The 12,371-nt window shown below is 37.2% G+C and overlaps 1 protein-coding gene across 3 annotated transcripts in view; it reads left to right on the forward strand.

The window, feature by feature from the left end:
• sema3gb (sema domain, immunoglobulin domain (Ig), short basic domain, secreted, (semaphorin) 3Gb) overlaps positions 1 to 12,371 on the forward strand; it is a 63,645-nt gene that overhangs the window by 30,357 nt on the left and 20,917 nt on the right. For all 3 annotated transcript variants that reach the window (XM_066643456.1, XM_066643455.1, XM_066643458.1), the window contains exon 2: positions 9,189 to 9,331. In XM_066643456.1, the coding sequence (XP_066499553.1) occupies positions 9,220 to 9,331 (112 nt within the window). In that variant the 5' untranslated portion in view covers positions 9,189 to 9,219. The remainder of the gene's footprint in view (positions 1 to 9,188; positions 9,332 to 12,371) is intronic.

A 12,371-nucleotide genomic window follows, 5' to 3' on the forward strand; every position in this document is an offset into this window, starting at 1 on the left:
TGCATATAAAAAATGAATGCAACAACAGTATTGAGAAATCACATTACTAAAGTACAATGTATTTACAGACAGAAATCATTTTTGCCTCAGTAAAGGGTTAAGCGAGAAACCACCACCTTAACAGTGGAGGCTAGGCCTCTGTCAATGATTATAATATTTTCTATACTGGAGGTGGGAACACAACCCTTGTTGACCTCTTCCATGCTCTGCTTGGCCCCTGGGAGCCTTTCCTTGAATAAGCAGTGGCATTCTCTCCAAGAGTTCGCTTCACACTAATAAGTGCTAACACTAAGCTAGATTTTCTTAACCTAACCCTGCTCATACAGAGAAGTGAAGGCAGTAAATACTTCCCCTTCTTTCCTCACCTCAGGGGTCTAATTGCCAGGCTTCGGACTTGTTTGGCTATTCTTTAGATTGAAAGGCAGTAGAAATCAGTGCACTGTAGTTGCCATTAAATTAATGAAAGGATTCTGGAGGCAACAATTCTAACATGAAAAAGATTTTCCTCTAAGTTGTTTTTGAGCTTTCTGTCCAGTGGTGATAGTATTATTTGAGACCAATAGGCCTAAGCCCCATATCTTTACCACTGGCTGACAACTGACATTTGCTTTTTATATTGAAAAATCTTAACAACAATGAAAAAAAAAAAACCTGAAATATTCCAATTTATCACCAACACATATTGAAACTGGGATTCGTATGTATTAACCTGAAACAATTATGCAAACTTCAAGGATGTTGATACAGGTTTTTTCATAGAAAATTAAACAAATTGCAGATATGACACCAAATATATTTGTTTAATAAAAATCTGGCTTTGTGAAACATTTCTGAAATTATTTCAATGAATGGCATATCCTACCAGATCAAGTAGAACATTTGAAATTGTGAACAACAGCAAGAAAAACAATTACAGTTAAAAATTGGTTGTTCCTCCTTGGGCTTGAATTTGTTTAACTGAACTTTAGACTGTTCACTAGCCATGACACTGAGCTTGATATACCTTTCCTGAGAATAGCTTTACTTTGCTTTGCTCTTTGGCACAATGCATTATCATCCTGAAAAATGGCTTCATTATCATCGTCATCATCATCACCATAATCACCAATACTATGTTCTTTTCATACAATGAGAAATGTATGAGTAAAATATAATTTTACACCTGTTGAGGTAATTATTGCAATCTCCACTGGTCATTTCCCTGTTGTGTATCATAAATGACTGTGTAATGTTGTTGTTATTGTTACATTGTTATATGATTTATCAAAAAGTAGACAAAAGTACCAGCATCATCATCTTGATCATGCAGATTTCTGATTCATCACTGTATAAGTTTCATCCAGTCATCCAGACTATATGATTGACCTATTCCTTTTAGCTCAGTCTAACTTAACTTTTGGGTGGCACAGTGGTACAGCAGGTGGTGTCACTGCCACACAGATCCAGGGACCTGGGTTTGTGGGTTCGAGTTCCACTCTGGGTGACTGTCTGTGAGTGTGTTCCTGTGAAGGACCCTTCACTCCCGTCTAGGGTGTGTTCCGCCTTGTGCCCAGTGTTTCCGGGTAGGCTCCGGACCCACTGCGATGCTGACTTGGATAAGGGGTTACAGACAATGAATGAATGAACTTTGCTTTCTGTTTACATGTGCTGGTTCAAAATGGAAATCCAGTTTCTATCAATTTCGTACAGTTCTCACACAAATATTGACTCCTGTTCCACCCATTTGTTTTTATTTGATTTCTTAATATTGTTTTTTCAAGGCATATCGCTTTGAGTTGTATTAATCTATTTTTTTTTCTATGACCTCTTCAAAGATCTTGGTCTATCTATATAGTTTCCTTTTATAATTTTTTGTCTCGGCTGACTATGAATAACCAACACCTCGGTTTGGATTTCCTTATTAATGGACTTCTATAATCATTTCCAGTATTTTTAATGTCTTTAAGCACTTCCTTTAAATGCAATCTAACTCTTTTAGGCATACAACTTGCACAGAGATTGTCTTCATTTAGAAAAATATTTGCCATTAATTAAAATTATTTTACTTATTTGAAGTATGTCTCAGAACTGTTTTGTGTCATATCTGCAATGACGCTGGGTAAACATCCTCCAAGTGTGGTGCTTCATTAATTTTACCAGTCTGCATGAATCTTTGTCATTCTTGTTACTTCTTTTTCAGAGAAGTAAATGTCTGTTTTTTCCTGGAAACAGGCTTTCTTATTGCATCACTAGAGATTTTGGTTGCATTCCTTGATGCAGCAGCAGACTGTTACGTAACAGCAGTTCTTCTGAAGTAATCCTAAGCTAATGTTTCTATATTTTCACAGTGGCATAATGATTACATGCATATTATGAGTGCTAGAAGGTCATGTATATTGGACTGAGATTTCTCTGGGCTCCCTGAATCTTTTCACAGTGTACGTTAGATTGTGAGAAATGTTTCTTTTGGGCTATTGGACAATTCTCTCATGAAATCTGGTATATAGTGGTGAGCCTTGCTTGCAAAGAATGTTTTAGGATTTTTAAAAATATGTATAAGTTTACCAACTTATTGTGAAATATTAAAAAAGAACAGTGTAGTTTGAATATTCTGTACACATTTCACTCTTATTTTGCCCTGCTCCAACTTTTTTTGAGAGTGTTGCAGGCATTCATTTCTAAATTAGATAATATTTACAAAATAAAATAAATTTGCCAAAATGCCATGACATTTTTTTGTATCTTTGCCAGTTAAATAAAAATTCAAGATTATTCCAAATTATATAATAATTTCTGAAACTTAAATAGGCGCCTTACATTTTGCAGTTTATATTGCATGAAATATTAATGGAAAAATACAGTGTACAGTGGCCCAACTCTGTTTGAAATACTGCTTCAAATATGAATGTGTGCTACAAAGACCCAACATGCTGAAAATATCCAATACACTGCTTCCAATATTAAAATGCACTGCAAATATTCAAATGTCCTGTAAAATAAGCCCCCAAAACCAAGTGATCTTTCCAAAGGACGCCGTTAAAAAAGAGAGGGGTTTGTTTTTATACTAGAAACAGTAACCACACCTGAATGCAGTGCATGATTTGATCCATATCACATCCATCATAAAACAGCTATCATGCCATCTGTACTTAAATAAAGCTCAATTGAACTATTTATCTTGTTTGTTGAACAATGTGGGTGGGGGAAGATGCTCACACTTTTAGTGCAGATAATGAAAATTTAAAATTAATGGTTTTACACCTCAATTAAATGTCTAATTAGATCTAATTCACCCAAAGTGTTATGATGAAGTGTGTTTTAAAACAACTACAAAGTATACGAAAGTCTAAATTATACTGGAAATGCAGAACATAGTTGTTGTTCAAAATAAAAGAATCCATTTGTTTTCAGTTAAATATGTCAAATTACATTAGTGATTCTGTGACACAATGTGGAACAAGACATCTGTGAATTGTTATCTTTTATCTGTTTTGGCAATCTGTTGTGAAATAAGAGAATATGCGTTATCTGATTACAGTTATATATTGAATTAAACAACCATTTGCAGAATTTTAACATCTAATTTCTTTATGTTTCCACAGTAAAAGACAATGAGTGCCTGAACAAATGTAGCAACTGTGTATGCATTTCAATTGTAATTCAAGTAATTCAATTGATTTTGAAAGCAGTAACTTACTACTTAAACCAATTACTGATTTTCAGTAACTTAAACAACACTGATTAAATGTGCATTAGAATGTGCTAAAGTTGTTTGTTCTCTGCAGAGGATGTGTATTTTTTTTCACATAGAAAATCAACAAAACATGTAATTTCACCAGGGTTATTTGAACTTCAGTACAGCAACCTTTCTCCCTCCTGTCTGTAAATAGTGTAGAAAGAAGGATTTAGGATTTAGGAGGGTAATTTGAAATTACACATTCTCATCAAGAGATGTCATGAGCAATACCCCTGAGCTGTAACTGTTTAATATGGCTTGGATTATCTCAGTGAGTAGCTGTAATATTTTCAAGATGTAATGCTTTTCCTTCACTTCTTTGGAAATCCCCAAAAACTAAAGATGATAATGTCAGTTTAAGAGAACATCATGCCAATAAATCCTGTACACCTTCGATTTCTCCTTATAGACCACTCCTTCAAGACCCCCAGAGAGCAGGTGGCCTAGAAAAACATATGCTGTCTGTCACTCCAAACGGCACTTTCCGCCCACCTCAAACCAGCCAAGAGGGAGCAAACGGCCTCAGGACCTGTTCATTATGCTCTTTCTGCATCCATTTTACTCGCCAGGACAAGAAAAACTGCCTGGGTTTAGAAGGACAATCCAAGATGTCTTACAATCCAAGATGTTTTATAGGTTTGAGTAACAAAGGCTGGCAACTTTGAATGGTGACACATGGAAATTTTATCATCTCCTAAAATGTACAGAGCAAATAGCCACATTCAAGAGAATAAAGAGGGTCGATAAGTATCCTCTTTGCTCAGGGATTTTTTTTTTCAGTAGCTCTTTTTGGATGTGCTTCTGGTGGTATGCATACTTAAGCGTGGTCATTCATTTTTGATGATGTTGTCCTTTTGCCTTTGTGGAGAACATCTCAGTTAAAAGGTCGTTTTAGCAGCTTAAAGCATTGTGGATAATACAGATTTCATTTTGGTTGGGTTACTTTAATGACAGCTGGGTATTTGCTGTGAGTCCTTTAAAAAATTTTGAATGAATGAAGCTCCAGATTTTTAAGTCTATGTACAGAAGTTGCTTTTTTGCTTTTCAGTAACAACTTATAGGTAGGAAAATATGGCAGTGAATCTTCAAAAAACACACAATAAAAGTAACTGGTTATGATTGTTATTGGAAGAAAACTGACAGAAAATCAAAAGAGAGAATTTTTATTATTCATTTAGTATTCCAGTTACTGATGTGTTGATGAATTGCATAGATTACAATTTTGAGCATGGGTATCATGATTGGAGCAATTGCCCAGAAATGATCAAATGATTAAACATTATAATTGGACCTACTAATTAGAATTACACCAAAAATAGTTGACACAGAATAATATCAGATCCCTGAGAGGAATATTGGTCTGTGTCCTGTCTTGGAATGTAGGCTTTATCTGACTTTTTGCTGACTTAATGCATGAAAAGACAGTAAGGCTTTTTGGTGAGGCTCTCTCAGCTGCTGCTTTGAGTCATTTATCTGAAGTGTGCATTACTGAGACAGATGGCTCTCGTCTTTCTGATCTGTTTATGTGATAAAAGAACGTGATTAACGTTATACACACATTCTTTTCAAAAAGGGGGCCATGAAAATGCCAGTCAGGGTCTGTCACTGCTAACCTCATTCTTGGGGTTCCACTTGGGAGAACCTTAAAGGCATTCTTTTCTCTGAGGCTTTTTGAAGAAATCCTTGCATTCCTTATCGCAACGGTGACTTACATTAAAGGACCCTTTCCTTTTGTCCAGAGTTTTGTTGGCAAATTGGGCTTTATTTAGAATGGACCCTGAAACACAGCCATCTCCTCAACAAACACCCTCATGTTTGCACACCATGGATGGGTGAATCTCGAATACTATTTCCAATTAGCAGTGCTCTGCACAGGCCTGAGAGGGAAACACAGGCATTGATCGGTTCAGCCGAATGGAACCATTGCTGTTGAATCGTTTAAATCAAATTCTCTCCACAACCTTTGTTTCAGTCATTCCATTACATACATTTTCCACATATACTGCTTCTGGACAGGGTAAACACCTCTAACTATCCTAGTCTCCACATTCTGTTTCCATTTCCACATTTTCATGAAGAGGCGACTTTGTTAGTGGCTTGATGTTTTGATGTTTTGAGCAAACTACATGTTTACTTTAAGTCCTCTCTCATTCCCTCTTGCTCTCTCTCTCTCTCTCTCTCTCTCTTTCTCTTTTTTTCTCTCTCTCTTTGTATTCTGTTGCCACAAAATTTGCAGAAGAAGGCAGATTTTAACAAACACAGGAGTGAGTGCTATGAGTATCATGGATGGAAAATGTGAATGTTTTGTGCAAGAACTTCTTAGAAACACGTTTTCATTATTAATATTTTGGATTACGTTTCTGTACTCTGTAAAAGCAACTATCTTTGAATATATTTATCTAGTGCCTTAACCATCTTCTTCTGTCGTGTTTCAGTGGTGTTGTCCAATTAGCCTTTTTTACACTTAACCTAAAAAAGTGTTTTGCCATCTGGGACATTCGCTGACTCATGTAGGCCCTGGCAGGTCATGACTTTTGTTTCCATTAAGGCAATGGAATTAACCCATTCTGAGAAAATAGCCATTTACTTGAGATGTCACTTAGGTTCCAAATATTGCATGGATAATTCATTTGTTTTGGTCAAAATTTAGTACTACCAATTAAATTTTTATAGCCAGGCGTCTTAGAGCAAAGTCTGAGTTAGGACTGAGACAAGAACTTTTTGGGTCTGAGTAAAGGCAGTGTGTGTGAATGCGTGCATGTGTGTGAGGGTGTGAGGGAGCCACACCTGCGTGCACACGCGTGCGCATACACACACACAGATGTACATAGATAATGACCTCTTTGCTGCCATTCGTGGCTCATAATTAGTGTGTAGACATGTGCAGACTTTTAAAGATAGGTATTCAAAAGGGCTGCACGGACTGTACCTGCCATTTTCTTGAAATAACCAGGAATAAAGTACGGACAGATTTAAGTTTAGACCAAAGTTTTTCTATGCACTGACTGTGGTCACAGGAGACACGTGTCAGATACAGTGGGAACAGTACCTATAATCAAGCACAGGGCTAGGGTAACAAATCTTTAACACTGCAGCATTTAGATTAAAGTCATTGATGGGGGTTTGTAATTAACATTTTTCTTTAATTAGTCTATAATTTAACATGGTGTATGGTATTTTTTTAATCTATGGGTAAGAAATATTAAAGAAAAAAACTGAATGTTTCTCTTTGTCCAGACAGTCCAGTTCAGCAGCTTTGCCTTTGAGAGAAACAGCTGTGTCTCTGTGTCAGATTTTAATCTTCAAAGCCCACCAAAACAAGTCTTTGCTTCTGCTACCTTATAGGAGCAACAGACAGTGAAGAATGTAGTTCCACGACTACATCCTTTTATCTCACGCCTCAGTCTTTCTGAATACATATTTACTTCCCTCTTAAACATAAGAAAAAGAACTGGTCCAGAATTTCCTCTAGATTAAAGTAAATACATCATAGTAATCACTCTTTAAAATTCAATAAGGCGTGTATCCTCTGTTCCACTGCCATTGGTATTGTGGATATAATTCAGTAAAAATGTCCACTGGATTAGGCCTGCTCCAGCACCTAAAATATTTGTGCACTTCTCATTGGCTTTGTTTCCCTTGTAGGGGAGCCAAACAGAGCATACAATAGGATAATAGCTTTTTATATAGAAATACATAGATTATATATATATATATATATATACAGTCTCTCTTTGCTACATATCATTGTGATCCAAAGAAAAACATGCCCTTTTTTGTTTCTATTTAGCTTACTAAATCATTTGAACACAGCAGCTGTCCTTCACATTGTGTAAGAGTTTCATAATGAATGAACCAATGGAAACACTCCAAAATTACTTGAAATGCAGTGTTTTTACACTGACTAATATTGAAACTTAAGGTTTTATTCTATATAACTATAAAGTTATTGTTTTGGAAGAACTTTTTTTTACTTCAACGCTATGTAGATTTTATTGGACTATTTCAGGTTCCACGTCAGCAATAAACATAACTGTATTAATTGTCTAAGGTGTCACTGTCATCCATGTGTTCAAACTTAAATATCATACCTGGAGAAACCTATCTATGCATGTAAAAGAATTGCATCCAGATGTGAAGACACTTAAGCAAGTTATGGTCAGTTCAGTTTACTTTATTAGCAGCATTATTTTGTGCTGCCCCCTACAGAGTGTGTTCCCACCTTGTGCCGAGTAATTCCCAGTAGGTCCCACTGTGACCCTGAGTTTTATAACTGGTTAAAGACAATGAATGAATGAATGAATGAATGAATGAATTATTTTGTGCTTGTCCATTGTCAATGTTTGCATTTTGTTTGAAATTATTTGCATTCACAGTGAATTCCAAATAATCCAGGAACACCTCTGAGCTTTAGGTGTTTTCATGTTCCTATTAATTATTTCATTAATAGGTCTGGTTTGATATGTATGTGTTTGAAAAGAGAAAACACATAACTCCCATCCAATGGGAAGCAATGTTTGATATGGCTTTGAAATATAGAACCAAACCACAGTGATCACTGCCTGCAACTAACACAGATACCCACTGGGCTTTGTATCTCTGCTGTCCCTCTCAAACTGTGTATGAATGTTGCATCTTTGGAGGCCTACAAGAGGGTGGTGGCTTCCCCCCATGTTTTTGGCTGCCTGCTGGCCAGGCCTAAGAGTTTAAGATTTAAAGCAAGACAGTGTGACAGGGATTTACATCGGCCGCCAGGCTTTGGCAGCAGTATTTAAGAAATGCTTGCTCTCCGACTGCATACTTCCCTAATCTCTTTTGAGAGTGTGTCACTCAGATAGAATGGCATGTGGCCTGCTCCAACTAAATCAAGCCTTTTTTGTTAGTGATTATGCTGCGAAGATGGGTCCAAGAGTTGTGTTTGCAGAAACGATAAGAATACAAAATAAGAAAGAACAAAAGACAAAACAAACATGCTAGCAAGCCATGAGTTTGGTGTTGGTTTCCAAAAACCACAGCCCATTTGAAGTAGGCCTGCGATCTCTTATAGCTTTTGCCATGAATGAGGTAAATGTTGTTTTGCGCTGAGGCAAAACAAAACCTCATTGCTCTTTGTAACATCCTGGAACATCTTCAGTGCTTCAAGCAGTAAAGAGCTAACAAGCCTATTTTAAGGCTTTGTTTCCATTTTGTTTTAGGTTTTACAGCCTCTTTTCCAGTCATAGAAGGGATAGCCCTGCTTCAGATCCGCACTGACCCATGCTTGGCCCGTAATTCGGGTCAGTGCCTTTCTGAGGGTGTGTTCACTTTGCTAGCTAATCTCTAAGGACCAAACAAAACCACTCTTTACTTTATGGTGCTGCTTGATTTATGGAAATGAATTCAAAAACTACACATAACTGTTGTTTTTTGCCCTTCTTGTGAACTTTTGTTCCTCATTTTAACTCCTGACCTCCTCTCTCCTGCTGCCTTGCAGGTCTCAGAAGGTTAACTCTGCTGTCCTCGCCATGGAGACGACCCCAGCCCTCTTCCCACTCCTCCTACTCTTCCTGAGTTTGTGTGTCTGCTGTTGTCATGGCAACCTTCGCCCGACCCCTAGAGTGTATCTTTCTTACAAAGGTGAGCATGGTTTATATTTATCTTCCTGCATGAGGCTCACAATATATTTCACTGGTCGATTATTAGATTTATTCTTAGAGATAGCATCAATCGATATAAGCAGTGGAAAGAAATCAGCAGAAAAGACCTGGAGAGAAACAGAATGACTCTGTTCCAAACCTGTAATGAACCTAGCTTGAAATAGCACAGTCACATGTGATAGTGATGTGATGATGTTAGCTGAAGAGGGTATGAGTAGTTTGAGCATAATCTACTTTAGACTCTCATCTCCGTAGCCTTGGGAAATTAACAGATATTATTGAGTACCAGTCATTTTAATAAGTGCCAGCATTATGCTAATTACTTTCAATCTCTTCAATTCTCTTCAATTTGACACATTTTTCTAAAATTTAACCACTACCTTTGTACAATCATTTTAATCTGTGGTTAGTTTAAAAATACATTTCACACAAACAAATCATCACCAAACCAATTAACTATACAAATTCATACTTTAACTGTCACAAAGATTTGGCACTCTGGCAAAGAATAATGTTATTTATTACAATTCTGCAGATGATCATATTAGGACTAAATTTATTTTATTGTTCAAGCTGGCTTTTAAAGTTAATTAAAATTGCCTTGTTTTTAGAGCAGTATTTTCCTGCTGAACATGCATTACTACATCAAGGCTGGAAGGTGTTTATATTTGCAGTTTTTGTGGAAAGTGATGGTTAGAATATGGTGAAAATCTTTAAGGAAAACAAAGGTTACTATGTTACTGTGACCAGTTCCTGAGTTTTGCAGTAGGGCAGCTTTACCCCTCTACATTTATTTTGTGGACTCTCTCTCTCTCTCTCTCTCTCTCTCTCTCTCTCTCTCTCTCTCTCTCTCTCGCACCAGCACGCCTCATCACCCAATTAATGCTCTAGAGAAATGACTACCCATCATCCTCTCTGTGCGCTGACATGTCACTGTGGGGCACAAAGGGAGTCATGCAGGGAGAGAGGCCGTTTGATGTTAAAAACTCAAATCTCTCCCACAAAAGCATTCAAGTGTACCATTATGGTGTGTTTATACAGAGCGGAGTGAGACAATAATACTGAAAGATATTTTTCATTGCTGTATGTTTTTTTAACAATAAATTGATATTTCTAAGACATTTATAGACATTTATAAGCATCTAACACAAGCACGTCAGCCAGCAGGTCACACTCTGACAAGAATCTGCTCCTGGTTCTTAGAAACAATAACATATATACACTATACCTAGCTCAGTGTGCATTTCACTCCATGAGGTTTTGATCAAATGTCTGTGACAAAGACAGACAGTTACACACACACACACACACACACACACACACAAGCACAGGGGATTTGGGTCCAAGACCTGTTGGCGCTGTGCCAGTGGCCTAACGTGGCATCCTGCTCTCAGGACACTGGCCTTTAACATGTAACCTGAGTCCAGCCAAGGGAGGGAAAAGACAGAGGAAAGAGAGAGAGAGAGAGAGAGAGAGAGAGAGAGAGAGAGAGAGATGTGGCAAGGGAGATGTAGAAGGGAGATGTAGAGGACAGAAAGAGCAGAGTAGGAGAAGAGGTTAATGAGGGAGGGAAAGGGAAAACAGTCATGTTTTATTTGTGAAAGGCAAGGTGAATTTTAAAATAAATTCAGAAAAAAGAATATGGCACAGAGCAGACTGAATGAGAATATAAAAACAGGTGAAAGGAAAAGAAGGGGTGAAAGGGCTAGTGAGGAGGGAATAATAATGAGAGAAATCTGGAGAAGTGGGAAGTGAGATGGAGGTAGAGAGAGAGAATGGAGAGAATTCAATAAGAAGAGAGCAAGGGTTAAAAAGGGGGAGAAAATCTGTGACAGAAGAAGAAGAGAATGAGATAGAGACAAGGAGAGAAAGGAGGAGAAAGACAGGGAATGGGAGAACGGGAGAAAGACCTAGGGTTAGAATAGAATTAGGGAGAGAGAGTGAGCAAGAGAGAAACAAAGACAGCGAGAGGGATTGAGACAAAGAGAAAAATGGAGAAAGGACAGCAAGATAAATAGAGAAAATGGAATAACAATGAAGTGTAGGACTAATGAGCAGCCCAGAGACGAGAAAAAAGAAGGAAGTTTTAGGTGGAAAGAAGGACAGGGAAGGTGTATTATGGGGGAAGGGTGTGTTTGTACATTTTACAGATAAATACAGAGAGAGAAAGAGTGTGCTGCACAATGCAGACTAATTATACTGCAGTTATATTGGTGCATATTGCAACTTTAATATGCCTTATATTAAAAACGTACTAATGCAGTCTTGATGGGATGGCATTGTAATTTGACCAAAATTATTATTCTAGAATCTAATTCTGATTCATCACACCTCCCCACACATTGTAATATATTAAATAAAATTCAGCCTAATTTCATGTGGTAAAAAGCATTTAAAATGAATCCTTCAAATAAAATTTCTTCAAAGGAAGCAAAAAAAGGCATTGTTAATCAGTGAAAATCTACTTTAAAATTTGACCTTTGCTCACATGGTTATTTATAGTGCCTAAATCTGAAGTGTATAATTTGTACACCACACAGTTTTAGGTCACATTTTAACCCACAGCATGCTCCTTCTGACAGACTTTCAAAATTTAAACTGAAACACTAGGTCACAATCCAAAGTTAAAGTGATGGAAGGATATTCTGTACCCTTTAGCCTTCGTAGGCAGGCTTTCTATGTGTGAACTCGTTTTCAGTTAAACAGTACTTGAGACTTTGATGAACGGGAAAAAATCAAGCTCCGATGTTACTTCAAGTATAAATAAATCATACAGTATGTGTTTCTGTTCATTGTTCCAGTGCTAGACAAAGAGGAAAGAAATCCTAATGAAACAAAAACTTTGCAGTTGCTCTCAGAACAATGGACTAGCGGCTGCTTTAACATCATTTCGTTTGTTTAGAATTTCTTGGAGTGTGCAGGGTAGAAAACATACAGCGCCCAAGTTCTAAGAATGAACTTTGTTCATTGAGTGAGTGAGCCCACAACAGAACGAAGATAAGAATAAAGGAGAATGAATA

Source organism: Hoplias malabaricus, chromosome 14 (genome assembly GCF_029633855.1).
Source record: "Hoplias malabaricus isolate fHopMal1 chromosome 14, fHopMal1.hap1, whole genome shotgun sequence".
Lineage (NCBI taxonomy): Eukaryota > Metazoa > Chordata > Actinopteri > Characiformes > Erythrinidae > Hoplias > Hoplias malabaricus.